Source organism: Ruditapes philippinarum, unplaced genomic scaffold, assembly GCF_026571515.1.
Source record: "Ruditapes philippinarum isolate M1 unplaced genomic scaffold, ASM2657151v2 ctg1075_1_1_1_1, whole genome shotgun sequence".
NCBI classification, from domain to species: domain Eukaryota; kingdom Metazoa; phylum Mollusca; class Bivalvia; order Venerida; family Veneridae; genus Ruditapes; species Ruditapes philippinarum.
Genome location: NW_026862120.1, coordinates 290,227 through 314,254, shown reverse-complemented (window position 1 = coordinate 314,254; position 24,028 = coordinate 290,227). Strand labels below are relative to the sequence as shown.

Sequence of the window (24,028 nt, the reverse complement as noted above, 5' to 3'; positions counted from 1 at the left end):
GGAAGTAGCGTCCGACTCAGATGATGATAAAAGAATTCTTCGTGCTGAAGAGCGCGCTAAAAAGAAGGCTGATAAAAATGCCTATTTTTATGATAATCGTTTTGCTAGTTTTTTCGAGCCAACATAATTTCCAGAGCCGCAGAAGGACGTCGTTTCGGTCACGGATACGTATACGTGGAAGAACGACGTTACGTTCAGGGAGAATTGGAAGGACGACGTTGCTCTTTTGGATACCTGGAAGGACGACGTTTTGTTCCGGGAGAAGTCATTTGTTTCAAGTGTGGCCAAGAAGGGCATTATGCCAATTTCTGTTCCTCACACCGAAGAGCTTTCATGGTGCAGCAATCCAGCAACAAAACAGCTTCAGCAGCAGCAACAAATTCTGATGCCACCCAACTCCTCGCACCAGAAGGCAACAAACAAGAATGATTTGTGTGTAAGACTATCGAAATATGGCTTGTTTGATTCATGTAGATGGAAAGACTTAACAGACACATGCAACAGTTCTGCTCTTCCGATGTCCGTTGTTTCAGAAGTAAAACACACTATTTTGGGTAGCAGAGAACATAGTACAGTGAAAAATTATAGTATGCTTCAAAAAATTTGTAATTGTTGCGATAAATGCAAGTTATCTTCTTTGCCAGCTTTGCCTGCCACAATCGCGCTTTATTTAGTTTCGCTTATTCAGATCATATTCTTGCGGGAAATCTAAGTTAAATCAAATATTTTCTATGCTATAAATTTGGCGCATAAAACTGCGCAGTTTAAAGAAAATCCTTGTCAAGATAGATGGCTTAAATTATGTTTAGAAGGCTATATAAGAAGATTTCGAGGCCTGTACAGAAAATAGAGCCTATTACTCCTGATGTGCTGAAATTACTCATTAAACGTTTTGTTTCTGAAAAGTGTTCATTGGCAGATTTAAGAATTGTTACATTGTTTGTGATTTGTTTTGCTGGTTTTCTAAGAATTTCAGAAGGTCTTTATTTAAAACGTTGTCACATTGATTTCAAAGATGATCATTGTTCATTATATATTGAAAATGCCAAAACAGATTTATATAGAGAAGGAAATTATGTAGTTTTGGCAAAAACTGGAAAGTTTTCATGCCCGGTGCAATTATTACATAGATATATTACAGAGGCTGGTTTGATGGAATGTTATGATCAGTTTATTTTTAGAGCTGTAGTGTTGTGTAAAAAGTCTAACAAGTATGTATTAAAACGTAAAAATGCTCCACTTTCTTACTCGAGAACACGGGAACTTTTTAATCAAAAACTTACTTCAATAGGACTAGAAAGTCATCAATACGGTTTGCATTCACTAAGGTCAGGTGGAGCTACTATTTGTGCTAATTCTGGTACTAATGATAGACTGTGGAAAAAACATGGACGTTGGCGTTCAGAGACAGCTAAAGATGGATATGTTAAAGACAGTTTGAAACAACGTTTGTCTGTGTCACTAAATCTTAACATTTAATGATTTCGTGCAGCTTTATGTTGAATAACTTTTCATAATATGAAGTGATTATATGCTTGTGATTATATTCAGTCAATGATTGATTTAATTGTGGAATTAAATACTAGTTTATTATCTTATATTTTGTGTAAGTGTTATATAGATTTATCATGAGTAAATCATTGGTGTGATTTGACAAGGCTTCATACAGACAACAGATATAATTACACTTTTTTAAGATAAGTATTATTTTTAAATTTTTATTATTCATTTGATATTATTATTTCAATTGTTAATTATTATACATATTCTGTTATGTTTGTTTATATTAAATATATTTATTTCTACATCAGTTAATGAGCGTACATAGTTATTGAGATAATTTAATTTTGCTGCAAAGGCTTCACTTTTCAGTTTTAAATCGTGGAATATAAAATTGTTTGTTAGAATTTTTCAGGTGATCAACTTATACTTTGTCGTTGTTGTTTATTTTTTGTGTTTTGTTTTATAGCTTCATACGATGATTGACATGGGGTTTTGACGTTTGTCATGAGAATGGGAAGATCTATTGTGTTTGCAAAGTTACAAAGGGCTTTTGATTTCAATTCTTGGTAACGACTTATCGTCATGGATGAAATACAAAATGCTTGCAATCTTCTCCAGCACACAAATTTGCAGATAAGTATTTATTTTCAAAGTTGATTTAATGCTGAGATAGCTTACCAATTTTATCGTGATGGTGAGATAGCTCACCGAATTGTTTTCTGATGCTGAGATAGCTCACCGATTTATTTTGTGATGCTGAGATAGCTCACCGATTTGTTTTGTGATGCTGAGATAGCTCACTGATTTGTTTTGTGATGCTGAGATAGCTCACCGATTTGTTTTGTGATGCTGAGATAGCTCACCGACTTTTTTATTTTTTGTTGTTGTGATGCTGAGATAGCTCACTGATTTATTTTGTGATGCTGAGATAGCTCACCGATTTGTTTTGTGATGCTGAGATAGCTCACCGATTTATTTTGTGATGCTGAGATAGCTCACCGATTTGTTTTGTGATGCTGAGATAGCTCACCGATTTGTTTTGTGATGCTGAGATAGCTCACCGATTTGTTTTGTGATGCTGAGATAGCTCACTGATTTATTTTGTGATGCTGAGATAGCTCACTGATTTATTTTGTGATGCTAAGATAGTTCATTCATTTGTTTAGTGATGTTGAGAAAGCTCATTGTTTTATTTTCAGAATCCGTAAATGGGGTCAAAAACCAAAAGGCATATCAATTGCTTTGTTTTCGTCTAAAAGATTAAAAGTTCATCATTCCTGGACACAACATAGTTTTCTATAGATAAGTATTATTTTCAACTATATTATAATTATTATTATTATTATTATTATTTTTATTATTTTAAGTAAAACTTCAAAGAATATTGTTTTGTTTTGCTTTTATTGTTTTGGATTTATAATTTTCACACTTTATTTGTTTTAAATTGGTTTCTAATAATCTAATCTGAATCAAGTCTAATAGCGCAGGTTTTATTTTATTTTTTATTTAATATGGTATCGTGTTTTAAATTTATAAATACAGTTCTTTAAAATGTTTATATAAATGCTTTCTTTGTTTTGCTCGATTGAAAGTTTTCAAATACAATGCCTAAATCCTATTCTGTTGTTTTGGTTTCTTTCTAGTAAGATTATAACATGGGATAAGTGAATAATTGTTTTACTCACGACATAGAGTGAGTAAATAAAATTATTCACGTTTCCCATTGTTATTTCATTCCAGTTCGTAGTTTAGTTTATGCTTCGATAAGTCTACAACATATTTTGTTTCATGCATATTATTTTACATTGCACGGTTTTCACGTGTTTTGTACCAGTGTGTAGGTATATATTCGGTGTTTTACTATTGTTTCTCACTCGAGGCAGTATTTGACAGCTTTAAACACGTTCTTTAGAGTTATAGTTATTCCCTCTTCCCGCCCTCCCAGTTTCTAAGAAAGGATGCTATTTAGTGGTTTTCAGAGTATCGTTATAAAAAATTATGTTTTCATTTATAATTATTAATATAGTTTTAGTATTTTTCAGGTTTATCGTTGGACAAATATGCATATGGCTTTCCGAATTCAGCTATACAAGATACTATCTACAGGATCCAATGGAACTGTATACCTGAAGAGATTTTAACACGATCCAAACTACTTGCATTTATTTGTTGAAAGTTTTCAAATACAATGCCTAAATCCTATTCTGTTGTTTTGGTTTCTTTCTAGTAAGATTATAACATGGGATAAGTGAATAATTGTTTTACTCACGACATAGAGTGAGTAATTAACTATTTAATTTCTTGTTAACATGCAACGTTCCGCGAAATTGAAATCATAATTATTTTGCCTGTAAGTATTATAAAACTGCCTTATTTCTTGTAAATATTTTATACATGTTTCATATACTATTTAAATTATCTGATTTTTTATTTTATTATATAAAAAGGCATTTTATTGCATTACATTTAATTCCATGTCTTTATTACACGATGCATAATTCTATTTAGACTCTTCGTTGTAGTGCTATTAAAATGATAACGATTGGTTTTGCTATCGAAAGTAAATGTATGTCCATCATATCTAACAAGCTGTAAAATTATCATACACGAAATTATGAAATATACAAAATACATATTACCATATACGAAACGAAATGCATGTATGTACACACATTATATTAAGTTTAGATTGCACGAAATACTTGTGCACTGTACTAATACTACTTGTACTGGGCCTTAGTACATAGTGCAATTGTTCATTTTTACAGGTATATCTTATATTGTTTATGAACCTACTTTATATATTATGTATAATAATTCATTTTCGTCTGATGTAAAACAAACAAACAAACAGGCAAAACAAAAGGATAAAAAAGAAAACAGATTCCGTCAATCTCGAATTCGTAACAAAATATTTGATAATGTACAATCCCGAAGATTTTACCAAGTTAACCATTCCGACATTAACCATTCATGTGCAGGTTTTTTTTCCATGCTTTTTTAGAACATGACCCATTCCAATGAAATTGGGAAATTCAGCGATGTTTTGTTAAAAGTTGGGGAAAATGCATGACTTAAATTTTGCAGTGATGAAATGAATGCAAGGAATCAGTGTCTAGGATGGCATCTTCAAACTTTTAAGTGCCAAAACACTAAAACAAAGATGTTAGACTTTGTTATTCAATATTTATATTTTGTAACTTTTAATTGGGATAATTTCCCCTGTAGATTTAGAGAATTACATACCATTTTCAATTGAGAATATTACCGAATATCGGCTATAAAATAAGCCAAAATATCCCTAATATTATTGTGCACACTTACTATTATATTCGATTCTTCATGATTTGTTTTACCTTTTCAGTCGACTGTTTAAATTTTTAGATCAGACATAAAATTAAACGCCACTCTCGTATTTCTATAGACAAACAGTACAAATGGGAGTTTTTGTAGTATAAATGTAGACTTTGTTAATGTCAATGCTGTGCAATGATGGTCATACTACAATTGTAGCCATGCATGAATGACACGCGTGCGCGCACGCACGCATTCACACACACAAATGCGTTCATTGACAATGTTTGCTTTATGATGTTTTGTGGTGATTTTAGTTATATGTATTTGATTTCGATGCGATGATGTATAATAGCAATCTCTTTAATACTAGAGCTATTACATATATATACGATATAATATAGAAGATAAAATATAGAAGTTATTTCTCAAAAAATGTAAAATTCACGCCATTTTTAAAAACGGCGATATTTATTTATTTATCGTGGTAACTTATGTATACTTTGAAATTTACATATATTATTTGTTATCCCAATATTTTTTGCAGTTCAATCTCTACTTAATCGAATGAAGGTTCCACGGTTACTACATAAAGGTTAGTGTTGTTCTTTTGTACCATAATATGCTAGTCGAATTAAATATTATTACCAGTTAAGCTGCCTTACACTGTCCGTACTTAAACTTTCTATTAAAGTGTACTGCTTGTATAGGGATAATCTTTTCCAGATGTTAGCATCTGTTGGAAAGAAAAAAATGCTTAAGGAGGCTTATAAGCAAAAAACCAATCCGTCTGAATTGACTAGATGAGCTGATATATGAACAGCAAAAATGGTAGAAAAAAAAATAATGTGAAGTCATCCGAAGTTCAATTTACAAGAATAAATGTTAGAACTATTGTTATTCAGAGAGTCCGTTTTTGATTTGTGAATAGTTAAGCAAATCACCATTCCTGTATTCTCATTTTCTCCATTTTATGTTCTTCTCTGTCAGAGGGTATTCCAGAGTTTTTTATCTATAGTTTTATTTATATTCGCAGCATGTTCTAAACATTTTAATAAATGTTACACGATATACGCTAATGCAGACGGTACAGCAGACGCTGCCGGAAATGAATGTTGGGGCAGACGACAGAGACTAGTCTCGTTCCGTTCACACAGCGAATTGAAACTTGTTCAATATTTACTACGGACATTCAAAAAGATAGAACGAGACCCTGAAATCTTTCAGACTGCCTTTATTCATTTAAAGACAGAGTTTTATTACGCATATATCGGTAAAGATACTAAAATTTGTTTAAAATTTCATATACGTTTTCTTTATTTTTTCAGATTCCTTTACTTTTATAAAAGAATTCTGTAAGCTTACACCTGTCTAAAAGGATGTTAACTGTACATGCATAATGTTTGATTGATTTCTTTTAAAAAAAGAGCAACTTAGCATATGGTGCTTATAATGTCATAACTAAAATTCTGCATCGATAGGAAAGATTTAGTGGCCGACTGGTTAAGATTTTTTTTTATTTTAAACCTCTCGATCACTTGCCCCTTTGGGCTCGAATCTCGGAAAGGATGTTTGATTCGTAGATGATGATGCTATCCAACCAGCATACGAAACGTATGTGGTTCTACATAGTAGACGGCTCGTGCCTGCAAATACTGCACAGAATGGTACTTGTGCCGGACAGTCTTCAAATCCGATCAAAACGACCAAACTGCCACAAAAAGACATATTGTAATATCAGAAATGAAGAAAACACATACTTCTTTCAAAATATTTACTTCTACATTAAAGATTTTTAATTTATTCTTTATTATTGCTCTTCAATAAGTAAACACAAAATTCACATTATTTAGGGATCATTGCTCTTTATATATTTAGGCAACCGAAGGGGTTTAGACGGTAAAGGAAAAGTATACGAAATTTGGGAAAACAAAACTCCTGTAACTTATTCAGCTTGGTAAGTGTATTATTCACACAATATTTCTTTATATCTTCTTGCTTGTTTGCAATCTGTCGTCAGTCATTTGCGATTTAAGAATAAGTGTACACTTATAACAAAGTACATTCATTTTGGAAGGGCATATACATTTGCTTTTGTCCGTCCGTCCGTTCCTTATCTTATCATATTGTCATACTGCCACGCTGCTTGTCTGTAGACAAAATAGTGAAATGTGGGGAACCGTGCCAATTGGACACATTTCTAGTTTAAAAAAATATATATTTAGTCTATTTGCATCAGAAAAATATTTCCTTTAGAAAACCAAATAAAATCTAAACAAAGTATAAATATTTACATGTATAGGGTTCTATATGATAATTCTTTTAGAGATTTGTGTACCCTTTGAAGTAGATATGGAACAAATTAGACAATTCGCTCAATCTTTTATTACAGAATAATCATTTAACTATGCAAGATGGCATGGAGTGCATTTAAGCGTAACATTAGTTTTCGATATAGTTCTTAGCATGTTTCTTTATTGGCCTTTGTATATTTTTCCGTTTTAAGTGGAATAGTTATACATGTACTATATTAGAATTTTAAGACTTATTTTAATTTTTAGACTTGTGGTAATTCATTTCACAATCATTGTTAAAAAAATCTTGTTATTTTCTTAGATTTGAAATAGCTAATTAACAACTTTAAATTAAAAACAATTTTTATTTGTACACCAGGATTAATGGAGAGCCGTTGTCAGGTGCATGTACACGAATGAGTTTTAATTTTGCTAACGAAGAAAACACATGGGAGGCAACTGATTGTTCAACGTTTACAGCGTTCTATTTTGTATGTGAACGGGAGATTGGAAACTCTTCCATAGGTAGGGGCATTGTATACTTATTAAGTAGTGAGTGCTTGCATTATGACCAAATAATAAACTATTTGTATGGTTACAAAACGTGAACGCTTATGATGATAAAATAGTGAACGTTTGTATGATAACAAAATAGTGAACGCTTGTGTGATGAACAATATAAAACGCATTTGATGATAAAATAGTGATCGCTTGTATGATGATAAAATAGTGCAATCAATCTTCTTCATCTCCTGCTTTAATTATAGATATACATGATAAAGTATACCCCGGCGAGTACAGAGTTACGTTGAACACAACATTAAATGGCCATGTCTGCCAAAGATGGGATTCCCAATACCCTCACCAACATGTTTTATCTACAGACGATTTGTTTCCCGACACTTCTGTAAAAGATGCAGCAAATTATTGCCGAGCTCCTGGTGGAACTGATAGATTATTTTGTTTCACAACTAATCCAAATGTACTGATAGATTACTGTTATGCTAATGGTAATTCATTTATGTGAGCAATATTTGTTTGATTTGATTTAAGGACGAGATCTTTTCTTCACTTTTCACCCGTTGAACATCAAATGCTTTAAAGATATACTATGCTCACCTCTTTTTATAAGAAATTTATTGAAATCTATTAAATTCTTCTTGAATATGTCTAAGTGAATGCATAAACTATGCTTGGAAGCTGCATTTGCTAGTACTTATAAAGTAAATGATTGTGTTCTACTTTTATAAGAACTGCCAGTTTTTTTACACATATTTTCTCTGTGTGTGTTCAAAAAAATATTTACATTTTATACAGCCTGTATAGTAATTATTAGTTTTTTTTCAAGTGTCAAATTTAAGGATGATATATTTTTAAGTGCGGAACAGATATATATAATATAAAATGTAAAACCTGGTATTCATAAATGAAATTGTTTTGATCTTATTCTTATCACAAACAATTTGCAAAAAATAAACAAATGTAACTTATACCCCTTTAAAACTTTAATTAAAATTTTGCAGACAAATTGAAAAATCTATAAGGCACAAAAATCGTTTCAAATAAAGTCTTGGCGGTAGAACGTCCTTTTTTAAATTTCGAAAAATAAGTCTTGGCGGTAGAACGTCCTTTTTTAAATTTCGAAAAATAAGTCTTGGCGATAGAACGTCCATTTTTAAATTTCGTAAAATAAGTCTTGGCGGTAGAACATCCTTTTTTAAATTTCGAAAAATAATTCATCAACATTTGTATACATATACATAAAAACTGGTCTACATACAGAACGTCTGTTTAAAGCGAAGGCTTGAATATTTTGATTTCATAAAGTGAGTAATTGTTAGTATTCGGTCTCGCCCATCAGCAGGTTAGAGCAGAATATACCTTTAAAGTAGAATAGTTGATAATAGAAAAATAGATGAAATGAAAATTGATTTCAAACAACCTAGTTGTGTGTATATATACTAGTTGTGTTCAGAGCGCTCAAAAGACAACCAATATTCACTTGGCATTTTATTTTGTTTCAGAGTTTCTAGAACAAGTAATACCACTTCAAAGTATAGAACCGTTAAGTAATACCGGACAGGCACCAAAATGCACCGAACGGATGACATTTGACAATGGTACATTAGTTCAAAGTTCCAATGACTGTGATGAAATAGCTGTTGAAGATGTGCAAACGAATGACTTTATCATATGTTCCGTCAGCAGTAATGAAAAAGAAAAAGGTCAACTATGCCGCGTAAAAGGTAATGTCATCAGTAATTATACATGTATACTGTAACAGTGAATATTGAAGAGACCGAACTACTTTCGGACAGAAGTTTTTTGCCGGGTTTCACAGCTGATATGTTTTCTCAATTTCATGTACATGGAACTATTTTTTTTAGTAAAGTCAATAAATTTAATAATCATGTTGCATATCAATTATGAAAAATTGATAATTTCAGATTCCCCATTGGCAATCACTATTTGTCAACATAAAAACAGGAGGACAAAAAAAATTTAAATCGTGCAATTATTAATATATTTAGTTTATGATCATTCGCTGCGTGGATTGTTGTTTCATTAATTTCACTAGTTTCTCTCATATTTACTGGTTACTTTAAAAACAAGCTATAATCAGTATTGATATACATGTATGTTGTACCTTTCGTACTCCTAGTGCAATTAATGGTAAATCAAAGATGACTAAAATTACTTTATTAGCGTATTGATGAGTATTTTATACTGCTTATTAACATACATGTAGTTATGAAATACAGGAAGACAAATATAAATAAATAAATAAAAATATAAATAAATAAATAAATAAAATACGAATTACAGAAAATGTATTAGCCGATCGGTGTTCTGCAGTACTTCGGCCATACACCGGAAATCAAAACACAACTGTTTTGGGAAAACCGTGCGTGAAGTGGAGCATGCATATACATAGTACTGATCTGCCAGACACTGATTCAATATATGCTTCAAATTATTGCCGGGATTATACCTCTTTGGGATTTAATTGGTGCTATACGTCATTTCCGGGTACAGATTGGGAAATATGTGACGTTAACTGTGAGTGATTCTTACTTTGATTGATTGTTTCAGTAAAACTACGTTTTACAGCATAATTTGTTTAGCTGTTTCAAAAAATGTATTATTTTTTTTTATCAAAAAGTAACATACTGCTCATATTTTTGTTGTCGAATGGAGCTGAATTGATTTTATATTGAAAGAGATTAACTATCATAATGGTCATTGACCAATAATTGATAATATAAAACGTACTTTTTCAATTAAACGTGAACGTTCTGAAGTTTACGGTGAGTCACGCGGTTTATTGATAAGACATGAACTAGTCTATAAAACGGAAAGCCATTATGATAAAATCTTAAGTTATTTTGTCTTTAGAACAGCTGTGTAAAGTATGTTATGTAAGTAATGCCTATATGAACTTAAACAATATAAATATTTTTATTTTATTTTTTGTTAACGCAGCAAATGTAAAGTACTTGTAGTAGTCGTAAAGTTGCCAAATATGTTATCTTAGTGTTGTTTAAAAATTATTCTGCCTCGTCTATAAAAATGGTTCAAACGGTCTACAGGTGCTAGAGGGCGCTAGAGAGCATTATCATTCATGTACTGCCTCAATAAATAGCGTTTGTGAGTTACAATGCCTTATGAGAATTTTGAAAGGAATTTTATAGCATTGGAAAATCACCAGTTATTTCAAACTAGTTGTTCAGAAAATTTTAATATCTTAATTTTTCTAACGCATACTTAAAATTATCCTAGACTTATGAATATACTCCATGTTACTGTTTGTTTCTTATATGGTTATTTTTAACCAGTCGGATTTGTTTTGTAGATTCAGGACCATTAAAAAGAACTACAACCAGTATTGACGAAGCGCAAAAGTTCAAATGTCATAGTGGTAACACTATAGAAGAATATAAAAGATGCAATGGCGTTGTTGACTGTGAAGACACATCGGATGAAATTGACTGTCCACAAAGAGGTAAGAAAGTAGAGTTTCTGTTAATTTCTTAGACATGTCATTTTTGATTAGGCAACGAAACATTGATTTAAGCTTTTTTTTCATTTTCTATTCTAACAGTAACAAATAATTTACCGATTGAAGGCACATCCAATATATTACTATACAAAGGGTACGTGTATGTATTTTATTTGACAAATGATGAATCTCCGATTTGGCGACTCATAGTCTAACTTAAAAAAAAAAACTAAACAAAAACAAACTCAAAAACATAATGCGTATTTTAAACATGTTTTTTTCAGCTCATCAACTTTTAAAAAATAAAATTTTCGAGAGCATCATTCGATCACCCGAAATTGACTCCGGTTTGTTATTTAAATGTGGAAGTAAGGAATGGATTTTATATCTGGAACTTTGTAATGGTATTGTGGATTGTGAAGACGCTTCCGATGAAAGAAACTGTCCTAAGAAAGCCTTAGCAAAAGGTGTTGTTAATTAATTATATTATTCGATTTTAATACCTTTGACTGCAGTTCAATTGATATCTAATAATTTAATGACACCCTATCTTTATATAGGAAGAAACAAGCTTTTCCAAATAATTTAGGTTTTTTCATGCATAAAAGTTATAATCTTAAATACTTATTCACTTCGTTTAAACGCCTCACGTTTATTATTTTATTTAATTTGGGACATTTCATTTAACGCACTTTAGGGAAATTCTTTATACCATTTTTTCTACTTTCGTCATTTAATAAGATACAAATTTCTACAGCCATGGAACGTAATCAGAGTAATTTCGATTTGAGTGAATTTCTGAATACTAGTACCCCGTTTATCAATCATCAAGTACATACCTGAAAGGTTTTTACAGAAGTTTCAAATGGAACATTAATTAGTAAGTTCCTATTACAAATACTTTACAATCACGCTCTAATGTAACTTAAATTTATGATTGTACTTGTAATTATAGATGGATGCTCACAGGATCAGTTCACTTGTGGCAATGGAGTTTGTATTCATGTTAGCCTTGTATGTAATTTTATCCAGGATTGTGCAGACAACTCGGACGAACACTGTGGTGATTATCTCTATACTTCAATTTCTGTAGGAAAAATGAGCCGCGTCATGACAAAACCAACATAATGGGTTTGCGACCAGCATGGATCCAGACCAGCCTGCGCATCCGCGCAGTCTGATCAGGATCCATGCGTTTCGCTATCAGTTTCTCTACTTGTTATAGGGTTTGAAAGCGAACAGCATGGATCCTGATCAGACTGCGCGGATGCGCAGGCTGGTCTGGATCCATGCTGGTCGCAAACCCATTATGTTGGTTTTGTCATGATTTGATTGAGCCGTATCATAGACGGCAATGGTAAATGCAAGCTTCCTTCACCGAACGGGTACCGGTTGAATAAATCAACATTTAAACATAATTTGTTTTCAATTAAGTATATTTAGAAACAAACCCACATATTTAGCAAATGGTTTGGCCCTGATACTCCTACAATTATAACAGTTTATTAATATGTTAAGCTAATTAGATTTAAAAATAGTTAGCTTGTACAAAATATTTGCTTTATATTAACTTCGGGTTGATATTTGACATATAACCATAGTACGTCCCAAAAGTGTAAAATGAAAACCATGCACATCACTGAAATTGTGTCATTTTTAACAATAAAGCATAAAATAACGTATATAGATTTGAGCCGCGTCATGACAAAACCAACATAATGGGTTTGCGACCAGCATGGATCCAGACCAGCCTGCGCGTCCGCGCAGTCTGATCAGGATCCATGCTGTTCGCTATCAGTTTCTCTACTTGTTATAGGGTTTGTAAGCGAACAGCATGGATCCTGATCAGACTGCGCGGATGCTCAGGCTGGTCTGGATCCATGCTGGTCGCAAACGCACTATGTTGGTTTTGTCATGACGGGACCCATTTTTCTTTTTCTTATAATGAGAAATAGGGTTATGAATTAATATCAATAACGCTATTTATTATATACTTATAAATGAAATATTGAGAAATATTGATGAAATAAAATGCGTATTTTCATTTTCCGTATTTTCACTGTAAAAATTTATTTTTCACTGCAGTGAAACATATTTTCCGTATTTTCACTGGTGTCTTGCCGGACTACTTTCTTTTAAATTCTGCCAGTACACAAAATTTAAGGAAAAGTCTTTCAACTTTTATCGCAAAAAAGAGTAAAATGTATATAATAAACAGAAAATTCAAGTTTTTTCTATAAATACATGATTTATTTTCGTCTTGTGGCATGAAAATTACCATATTTCACTCGTGGCTACCGCCACTCATGAAATATTTATTTTCATACCACTCGATGAAAATAAATCATGTATTTATAGAAAAAACTTGAATATCCTCTATGTCTTATCAATGTTGTCATCTTTATCATTCACTTATTTATTCATATCTAGATTTTCAAGAGTGTGATGAAAATGAATATAGATGTACAAGTGGTCAATGTATTCAATCTGATCAAAGATGTGATACTTTCGAAGATTGTTTGGACGGTTCTGATGAGGAAAATTGTCGTATGTCTTTTCAGTATTTGATTTTAGTTAAAAGAGGAACAATTCAAATAATTACTTTTTTACGGACAGATATTTTTGTACCATTGTACGTGGTTCATGAGTTTTAATATGTGGTGCCCTTATGCTTTAAATTTAATATTACCATAGTATTTTTTTATTATTCGTTCGAACATTTGTTGTTTTAAATCATCCTACTAAAAAGACATACTTAGTGCTAAAATGTAATCTGCTATTATAAACTGATACACGATAATTAGTTAATTATTTCAAATGAAGTCTTAATTTAGTCAAGAAGGACCTGAAGTCTTCCTAAACCAGTGAAGCTGTAAACTCGACATATGGCATCTGTTGTGTTAGTGCGAAGTAAAACAATATTACTACTACTAATAAAACATTCTAACACGACCCTCATTTTTCCCTATTGAACATAGAAGAACCGAAAGTGTGTGTTATTATGCAATAGAGTCACTGTTTGACGTTCTATATTTAGACATATGACGTAATCATTATACATGTGACGTAACCACTATAAAATCCGACGCGCTGACAATAAGTACGGAAACAAATCAGGCGTAATTTTGCTTAATAGCAGGAACGGCAGCATTTATTTGTTTAAGTCGTGTTAGAATCGAAATAATATATCCAAATCGGTGATTTTATCGCTGGATAACATCACTGTTTGTCGTTCGGATGCGCACCATTATATCACTCGGGCTACGCCCTCGTGATATAATTCCTCGCATCCGAACTCCAAACAGTGATGTTATTGAGCGATAAAATCACAGTTTGGGATATATTATTTCTTAAATAAAGCAAAAAAATTTGTACTCATTGACCGAATATCTTAGTTATATATATTATTCAACAATTGTGTCTACCATCGTAAAAGCATTTAGATCTACTTTTATAATGAATTTTTACGACTTGACATAAATTCAGTAAATAGTATAATGATCATTTAAATCGACAGAAACCTGCAGTTCATCAGACGTGTTTAACTGTGACTTTATAAGATGTATACCAGGACGACTTGTCTGTGATGGTTACCCAGATTGTGAAGATAAAGCTGACGAGACATCTTGTAACACAAACAATTTTAAAACATGCAGGGATTTATGGGAAGCCGGATATAGAGACTCAAAAGAGTACCAAGGTTTGTAATTACACAAAATGATAATAAAAGTGAAAAAAACGTACACAGTATTATAAAATTACTAAGCCCCAAATAGGAAGTCATTATGTTTTATTATTAGAGGAGGACGTAAAACTGTAAAATGGCAATAATATAATGGAACAGTTGTTAGAGTTTTAAAAATAATGCAATGTTATCTGTTTGACTATTTATTCTGTTAAACAATTGACATTACGCCGCCTGTCAATCAAACTGTCAGGGGTCACAGAGATTAGCCAATCAGCGATCGTTATCAGTTCCACGCTGAGATGCCTGCGAAGTCCACCATTTTCCTTAGACAAGCTATTTGTCTAAGACAATGGTATAGAAGTATTTTAGATTGAAATTATTTAAAGTTTCTGTCAATTTAAAGTTTTTTATCTGTATAATTATTAAGTATACTGACATATTGACAGATCGAGTAAGTTAGTTTATCATACAAAATGTCAATAATTTCCTACATATGGAAATAATTAGTACGAAACATTTATCCTGGCTATAACACAATGCATTGAAAAAGGAAAGGGTTTAAACAAATCCACTTTTTTATTTCCATTCTATCTATTCATAATCACAGTATAAGGTCCCAGAATATCCAGAAGATATGACATTTTTTGTTATAACGTGTAGTGTCAATAAAAACGTAGCCGTAAAATGCAAATATAATGAGTTAATACAGTAAAAAATTGGATGAAATTATTTTACCTGAATATTTCTATTAAAGTTCAATAAATTAATATTAAACATTTAAATTGACCTGCTTAATACGAAACTAATACCAATAGCATCATGTCTTATGTACGTGAAGCTAAATTTTAAAGAGAATAACGTTGTGCTTTGTCGTGAATCATATCAAATGTAGAGCTCTATTCTATCAATACATAATCACATACCATAAAAAGATAACAAGGGCATGCAATATTCTGAATCAATTTTAACAATTCATGAACAAATTAATTTATTATCTAAACTGAATTTCGCACATAAAACCCGAAAAATGATTTTAAATTTTATTTGTGTCACTAATATAATTCTACTGTTTTTGTTTCGCTACTTCAGTTTCAAAATGAAATGAAACATAATCATATACTTTTCTACATATAGTCCCTCTGACAGTATGATACTCGTACATGTCAGTTTTAAATTTTCATTAAAGTAAACGAGAAATAAGACGATCTTTGTAAAACGCTTCATGCGTAATTAATAAGTGAATGCAGATACTTTATTTTACTTTTTGTAAAATACCATAATACGTTTATACATGGAATAATAGATGAACTATTCAATAAAACCATTAAAAGCATCAAAATTTTATATATGCAAAATTCATATAAGATTAATTCATTGGTAAAATTAGTGCCATTACAGTTTTGCGAATACATCGGTAGCGTATTTTGTCTAAGGTTCTTACTGACCGGGTCACGTGAATCAGTGGGCGGAGCGATCCCTACTCTGGCGTAATGTCAATTATATTATCGGTTCGACTTCAAACCAACAAGATAAACCAATGAATGCCAGCCAGTCCGATGCCGACAATATCTTTAATACTCAGGTGTTTTCCCATTCTAAAAAATTTTTGAATTCTAAAGGTTTTTCAGTTTTTAATGTATTTTAAAAAAAATTTCGATTACTCAGACAAAAGTACAAAAATTATATTACCAAGTTTTACTGAGACTAAGTTTCAATATCGTAATATACTTAGGTTTTCTAAGTTTAAATACAGTTTTATAAAATTCATGTGTACTCAGACTTAATACTATAATTTTTTAATACTCAAGTTTTTCAGAATAAACACCAAATGGTCACTTCCACGTATAGTCATTAAGTAATATAGAACCGAAGCGTTTTAAAATTCTCGTATTTCTCCACTTTATGATTTTAATTAAATTGTCTGCGAGGATCATGATCTAAAGACCCTAACACAAAAAAAAAAACAAGGAACGTTTAAATATGATTTTTTTAGGAGCAAGCACCATATTTTAAAGTATTTTTCTTGCTCCTTTATTTGTTGTTTGTAAATAAGCTCTTTAAATTATGTTGACAGTTCCAGGCCGCACTCTATACCAACAAGATAACAATATTTTGTGACTTTTCATCCTTGAACACCGATAATATCATACGTACGATCTTATATACGGACCTTATTGAATGGTAGGTAATGATTTCCTGTTGTTTTACTTATTTAATTTGTCCACATTTTCATTAAAGGTGAATTTGTTCTTTAAGAACAAATGAATGTCAAATTATTTACTTTTCTAATCTATTGAACATACACTGAGTTTACTCGTCGAAGCAACTCGTTGAGGGCATAACAATTCAATTCAATATTTTATTTGCAATAACCAGCATACAAAATGCCTTTGACAAAGGTTGACAAACTACAATATATACAAACCACACATGCACCAAATGACATATAATTGGTACCATTGCATAGCTGATGTACAGGAACAGCAAAGAAAATGTCATGCATTAACTTACATATGAGCCGTGTCACGACAAAACCAACATAGTGCGTTTGCGACCAGCATGGATCCAGACCAGCCTGCGCATCCGCGCAGTCTGATCAGGATCCATGCTGTTCGCTTACAAACCCTATAACAAGTAGAGAAACTGATAGCGAACAGCATGGATTCTGATCAGACTGCGCGGATGCGCAGGCTGGTCTGGATCCATACTGGTCGCAAACCCATTATGTTGATTTTGTCGTGACACGGCTCATATTAATTTCATTTCTTTTCAAAAAATCTTCATTTAAAAATTTCGATATATTCAGTGAAGTTGATTGTTTTTTAACTTGCCATTAAACTATAAATTTAGGTGAAGATGGCCGTGCTGTGTTTGAAAAATATTTCTTACGAATATGTGAATAATGTGTACAGATTAAAAGAAAATGGTATTCACTTTCAACAACATGCATTGTACAATGTTCACACTATCTATCCTGTCTATCTATACATCGATAACAGCCAGTTTCTACAACTAGATTATGACTGCTTTACCTAAAGGATGCATCACTTTTATTTTATTAAGATATTCCTCTGATTCAAATACAGTTTTAAATTGAACACAATAAGATAATTTCGGCAAAGTATTGATTGAAGTATGCTAATGTTGGATAAATTGATCTTTCAATCTTCGTGACGGGTGACAATGTAGGAAAATAGTTAAGATTATACTATAGTTCTTTTTACAGAGAGAGCCCAATCTGGATCATTAATACTATTGCACTCAGTAGTAAATAACTTATACATTAATGAATCTGAATTTGATTTTAATTCAGTGTAATATTTTTGAGATTGTTCTTGGCAAATAACTGATAGGGGAATCTCCATTCACCTAAAACAGCGCAATTTGGAGTTGCGATTTCACACCTATTATGGTTTTGCAAACTTTTATGTGAATCTTTTCAACAATGTCTTATATGAGTGTTACATCTAAGAATGATTATAATAAAAATAAGTTGTAAAGATAATTAGTTATCACGATTTCAGGAATATTTTAATACTATTTAAGCATGAAATAACATTATCTATTATAGTTTTCAACCATCAAAACTCCAGTTTTCAAAATATTATCTCGATAAATCGTCCATTATTTCTCTGCACAGCAAAACAACATTAATCTTAGCAATTCTGCATTACAAACAAATCAGGGATATAATGTATTTTTACATTAACGGAAAAGAAAAGATGCATTAAGAGATAAATGTAGAAACCACGTGCTGTTAATGTACGTTTTAAATATACGTAAATCTTGGCACACTCACGGCGCCGGTAGTTATATTTTCAAAACATTTCTGTCACATGACATCACACTTGCACGTAGAAAGCATGACAAAGCGTTATTTTGCTTTTCGAAATGAAGATAACGTAATGCGTTATTCATAGTTTAATGGCTTTTTGTACTAGTTCTGTTTTAATTGTTTGAATTACCAATAAATATATCAATGAAATAATACCCGTACAATATCTTACAGAATCACTTTTTCATTTTCTTGTGTGTGATCCATGTCACTTATTTCAGTATTTCATATCATTCATAAATAATTAAAAATAAAACGTATTTTGGATGTGTAAAATTGTCAATTTGATTGTCTAAGCGATAACTTTATTAAAGTAAATTGAATTCTCTAGGCCTCTATATAGATTTAGGAGTAGAACGTTTCATACAAATAAACAACATATCAGGTGAAACACATGTAAGTTTGAACACAATTCTTAAGTTTTAGTTGTTTTGTGAACCTTAATTGATAATAAATAGATTTACGCGCTTTCAAACAAAACTTGTTGAGATATTGTAGGAACGCAGGAACTATATTCTACACAACACATGCACTAGTTGACGTTTTTGAACTAGAACCTTTTTTATGACGTTGATGAACTAGGGTTAAGTAGTGGCGTCAAACGAAATTGCTCTTACCAGGTATGTCTAATAATACATACTGCAAGTACAAACATGACATCTTAAATGTTGTAAGAATAATAATTTATATACATGCATTGTATTGTCTCACAAAACCAAACAAAAAACAAACAAAAACACAATAACTTTGAGTTGGAAATCTGCAGAACAATTACTGAATCAATGACAGTCGGTCGGTAAAGATCGAATGCCAAGATAGGGTATAAACTGTGTAAATATCAATATAAAAACAAAGGCAGAATGAGAACAATAAAAGATTGCTAAAGCTGATGTAGTGGACTTCAATTAGAAATTGTGCACTTCATGAAGTAACTGTATCGGAGATGAAATCCACTACTTACATGAATACTAAGTATATGTTAGTGTTCATCCGTGCTGTTCTACAGAAATTAGAAACTTCGACGGGAGCGATAGCGACAGGAGAATGTTTCTTATTTCTGTAGAACAGCTAAGGATGAACACTAACATATTTAGTGTCAAGCTTTATTTGGCCTTTGATGAAGCACTATGAAAAATAGAAGGCGACTATGAACGGATTTCAATATAGAATCGACTTTTTTCTTCTCTGAAAATTAACACACATAATTTTTAAGAAATACAGCGTTTTCATTGGATGACAAATAAAGCTGGACACTAACATATCTAGAAGGAAATATTTCCTTATGACAAAATCATATTAAATTTAGCGAGCTCGTGAATATAGACAAAGTTATTTTCACACGAGGATTATACTCGTGGTACAATAGTACAATAGTCAGTAATTGTAAATTCAATCTCTGTTCACAATACTGTATGTCTGTCTTAGTTGCCATATAATAGAAATATTATACACAAATTACAGAAAAAAAATTGTTAACAAATATTATAGGTTATACAGAACATGTGTACCATGGGCTAAGTGCTGCAGCGTCTGTAGACGATCCAAATTTGAACATATTCTACAAAAACTGCCGATGCCTGAACATTACCCATTTTGAAGTCCAATTCCTAGAATATAACATTGCGTATGTACAATTTGGTATTATGTGTTCTAATGTATGTAACTAAGAAAGTAATTCATTTGACTGCGTAAACAGATATAAATTTAACTTCATCATAATAAGACAGTAAAATAGTTTTCCCTATATGACAACAGAAAATGTTTTAAATTTGTTTGTACTTGAATATTTTAATAAATAATTGCAATTTGAAAACATTAATCCTCATGAATGGTGAATAATTGTGAGGTTAACCTATTTTGCGCACCTGGACCAACCAATGGCGAAAGACGTCACCTGTTTTAAATTATCTACATTAGTTCATTTTTCACACGCTCCTTAAAAACGCAGTATTCCTTTAAACATCGGATTGCATTTTTAAGACATCATGGACGCGTACATGACGTACATTTTGTTTTTGTCTCTCAAACAAAAAAACTACCTTTTTAAGGGCTGCTCGTTACTGTGACACTGGAGAGCTTTTAAACGAAGACAAATTAGATATGGTTTTGTTTAACTACACAATAGGGTCAGTAGGAGGACAACTAATATGGAAAAATCCAGATATAGCAAAGAATATGATCCTTCAAGCGGACAGTGCTATTTGCGTCGAAGGTTCGCTTTTAAAACGTTTCATCAGCCAGCATTTATCATATAAGTTATATTTTAGATGGACAATATTTGTCAAAATATATAATCAGATACATGTAGGTCGTGCTTACGTACCCCTTTTTAGGGGTTAATAAATTGATTTGATCTATAACGGAATGTCTGTAATGCCTTTAATAATTTTGTTGATAGTGTTTTGTATCAAGCATGACAACAAACAACGATATGATATTTTGGTAAGTAAATACATTTGATACTTCATATCTATATATATCTATATATATCATAATATAAATTGTTCCAGAAGAAAATAAAATTATTCATCATACAAATGTTCAGGTAATTACTCTATCAACAATTGATCAATACATTATTTATAAGAACATGTAAATGATACAATCAAACTGGTTTTATCGATATGTCAATACGTATGGAAAATGTGCATATTGCAGGCAAATCCATTTTAAAGGTCGGATGTACTGAAAAACAAAATTTGTCTAAAATTTAGAATTAAGATATTAGATGCATAATTTAGAGCATACTTTCTGATAGTCATTATTTTCAGTGAGGGATTGCAGTGTTGACATTGAGTGTAGTTGGAGGCAAACCTTTTTTTTAAAAATGTGTCCGTTTGCTTTCTGTTTGTTTAGACAGATTAAAGTTTTCTTTTTTATTGTTTGATCAATCCTAAAATGAGAAATTTAATTGAAATCTATTTATATATAATACGTGTAGTAACTTTCATAATATAACCAGAGTACTCACCAGAAGTGACTACTTTCGGATGTGGCAAGCCACATAAGGTGTTTGATTTATCGCTGATGTGTGTGTATGATACGGACAGATCTGGTACTATAATAGGATGTAGAACTGGATCACATCTTCAGAACTGTGGTAACTTATCATTTTTAACCGTGAAAATATGCTGCCAAGAACAATCAACTAAAGATAAGATGATACGAATTTTAAGAATATTTGATGCGAATATGCATGCGTATGTACGTAATCGTAGACTTTGATGATAAAGCTATGAAACCGATAACTTATTACAAACAGTTAAGCCCGTTTTTATACTGGCAGCAAATGGAAGATTTTTATTTGAATGTACTAAAATGCGTTTAATGGTTAAATCAAATAAATTCAAGAGTTGTCAAAAACTAAAACAAAAAACATACATTTTCTATTTTACGGTTACAAGACACAAGAAACATACCTTGACTATTGCATAGTTAACAAAGATAACTATTTTCCATCTTCCAGAATTTCATTCCTGTCCAGCCGGTACTGTTAAAATGCCCAAGAAGTTACTGTATACCATTGAGATTTGTCTGTGATGGCATGGAACATTGTCCAAATGCTGAGGACGAATATGAATGCGGTCAGTAAAATATTATTAAAGTACATTATGTACATTATGCATTTCAGTACTCTCTAAATATATATAAGTAAATAATAATCTTATCACAACGAATCAATTAATTAAACATTGAAATATACACTGTTTTATTCTGGTTCTTTTATAATTCTCTACACCGTAGAGAGGAGCCTCCGTGGCCGTCGGGTTTAGGTAACTTAAAATTATTTACCGTTCCCCTCTTTGGGTTCGACTCCCGGTCTTCTCATGTAAAAAGGTACCAGGTCACCTAGCGAAAGATCGATGGCTTTAATCAGGTGTTCCTCCAGTAGTTAAAAAGAAAAGTCGCCATTTGACCTTTAACTTCGACTTGATTTATCTACAGATGATCTTAATAAATGTGTTGTAGCTCAAAATAGCAGTTTTTTGACAGCTTGTCTCTTTACTTTTGGTCTTTTCGTTCTATGCAATTGAAAAAAAAAACACACACTTGAATGGCCATTGTTTTCTCGTTTAGGGCACACGCTTTTTTTTTACTCGGGGACCATATGCCGCTTTTCATGGAATGGCACTTACGTGTCACATTGAAGGTTCCATTATAACCGCCATATGAACACATATGCGGATGTTTCAAAATTCAAAATTGTACCAGTTCATGTTAAATGTTGAATTCTTGAAATGTTGGGTGTTTTCTGGGTGCCCTTCTTGGGTGTGTCGGTGGCTCCGTCCTGTGAGCGTTGCCTTTACCTTGTTGATCTTTATTCTTGTACATGTAGTTTGTTTCCTGCTTAAGTCGGTGCTAGGGGGCGTGGAAGGTAATTTGCACTTGACAGTACCGTCCATGAACAGGCTCAATCAAACCGAGCCTGCAACATTTTCAGTTTTGCCGTGTTTGGCTTTCTTTAGGGATTCTTATTTTCTCTATTTGATTTGATAATATTATAAAATTTATTTTTAATTTCAGGTAGTAGCGATTCAGAACGTGAGGTGATAATACTACGTCACGAGGATAATAACGCCAGAGGGCCTGACATATTGGAACTTGCGAGTCAACTTCACTCTTCAAGTGGCATTATTAGAAGTCTTGGCTATACACTTGAAGGAGGGTTTACAAGGAATTCCTTTTAATCACGCTGTTTTTGAAAATCACTGAAAAAGAAATAAGGCCAACTGAACATATTGATAGGGGTTACACGTGTATCTACAAAGCTTTAGCAAATGAATACATGGATCTTGTACAATTTACAAAGAAGACATCACGTAGTTTGATATTTATTAACCCGTTTAAATAAATTTTCCTAAAACATTTTGCAAATTTTGATTTTTTCAGGACAAGGGACGATTTTTGCAGGGTTTTGACTTTTTATAAAATTTTAAAGTGAAACATTTAATAACATCAAAAGCCCAATACCCTACGTCCAAATATATATTTTAAAAAACCGGGAAAATATTGTCAAAAAGGGCTATGCGTTTATTTCCCGAAGTTGTGAAAAGGAAAATAATACCCTGGGTATCAATTGTATTACTCAGTTGAAAAACAGTAGGGTACTTAAACTTTATTAGTTTATGTGTAAGAAAAATTTCTTTGGAATTTATTTGGTTGAAAAATTTTGCAAAAAATGTTTTTAGCTACACGATTTTTTACATTTAAATTGGGAATTTTAATTATGTCAAAATTTATTATATGTTTGTTTATTTGGTTTGGGGTTTTAAGTCACACCGATACAGTATAGGTCGACGTTCCAGCGTTACTCGTGGAGGAAGACCTAAGAAGCCCTTTCGTGAACTATTTCAGGCACGAACGGGCACCTGAGTAGAACCACCGACATTAAATGTAAACAGCTAAATGGTGAA

At 31.9% G+C, this 24,028-nt stretch overlaps 2 protein-coding genes across 3 annotated transcripts; both read left to right on the top strand.

The window, feature by feature from the left end:
• Positions 1-298: 298 nt before the first annotated feature.
• Positions 299-14,799, top strand: LOC132718010 (uncharacterized). The gene is made up of 14 exons (XM_060701617.1): positions 299-587; positions 1,292-1,447; positions 5,345-5,392; positions 5,834-6,070; positions 6,676-6,754; positions 7,471-7,616; positions 7,859-8,101; positions 9,116-9,337; positions 9,918-10,151; positions 10,945-11,094; positions 11,376-11,558; positions 12,047-12,154; positions 13,522-13,638; positions 14,609-14,799. The coding sequence occupies exons 1-14, from the start codon at positions 299-301 to the stop codon at positions 14,797-14,799; spliced, it is 2,403 nt and encodes an 800-aa protein (XP_060557600.1).
• Positions 14,800-20,463: 5,664 nt separating this feature from the next.
• On the top strand, positions 20,464-23,269 carry LOC132718004 (uncharacterized). 2 transcript variants are annotated; one of them, XR_009624022.1, is made up of 4 exons: positions 20,464-20,826; positions 21,577-21,714; positions 22,081-22,198; positions 23,139-23,269. XR_009624022.1 is itself a non-coding variant. In XM_060701612.1 (2 exons), exons 1-2 carry the CDS (start codon positions 20,715-20,717, stop codon positions 21,837-21,839), a joined length of 375 nt encoding a protein of 124 aa, XP_060557595.1. In that variant the 5' UTR covers positions 20,464-20,714; the 3' UTR covers positions 21,840-22,009. The 2 variants fall into 2 exon arrangements, 1 of the variants encoding a protein (XP_060557595.1); XM_060701612.1 differs by lacking the exons at positions 22,081-22,198; positions 23,139-23,269 and having other exon boundaries at positions 21,577-22,009.
• The last annotated feature ends 759 nt before the right edge of the window (positions 23,270-24,028 follow it).

Excerpts from the sequence above, each read along its gene's own strand:
- LOC132718010 (XM_060701617.1), top strand. The coding sequence starts at position 299 with ATGCCAATTTCTGTTCCTCACACCGAAGAGCTTTCATGGTGCAGCAAT. Across the intron at positions 5,393-5,833 it reads TCCACGGTTACTACATAAAG|CATGTTCTAAACATTTTAAT; the intron begins GTTAGTGTTGTT and ends TTATATTCGCAG. Across the intron at positions 6,071-6,675 it reads GTTTTATTACGCATATATCG|GCAACCGAAGGGGTTTAGAC; the intron begins GTAAAGATACTA and ends TTATATATTTAG.
- LOC132718004 (XM_060701612.1), top strand. The coding sequence starts at position 20,715 with ATGGTTTTGTTTAACTACACAATAGGGTCAGTAGGAGGACAACTAATA. Across the intron at positions 20,827-21,576 it reads CAGTGCTATTTGCGTCGAAG|AGTACTCACCAGAAGTGACT; the intron begins GTTCGCTTTTAA and ends TAATATAACCAG.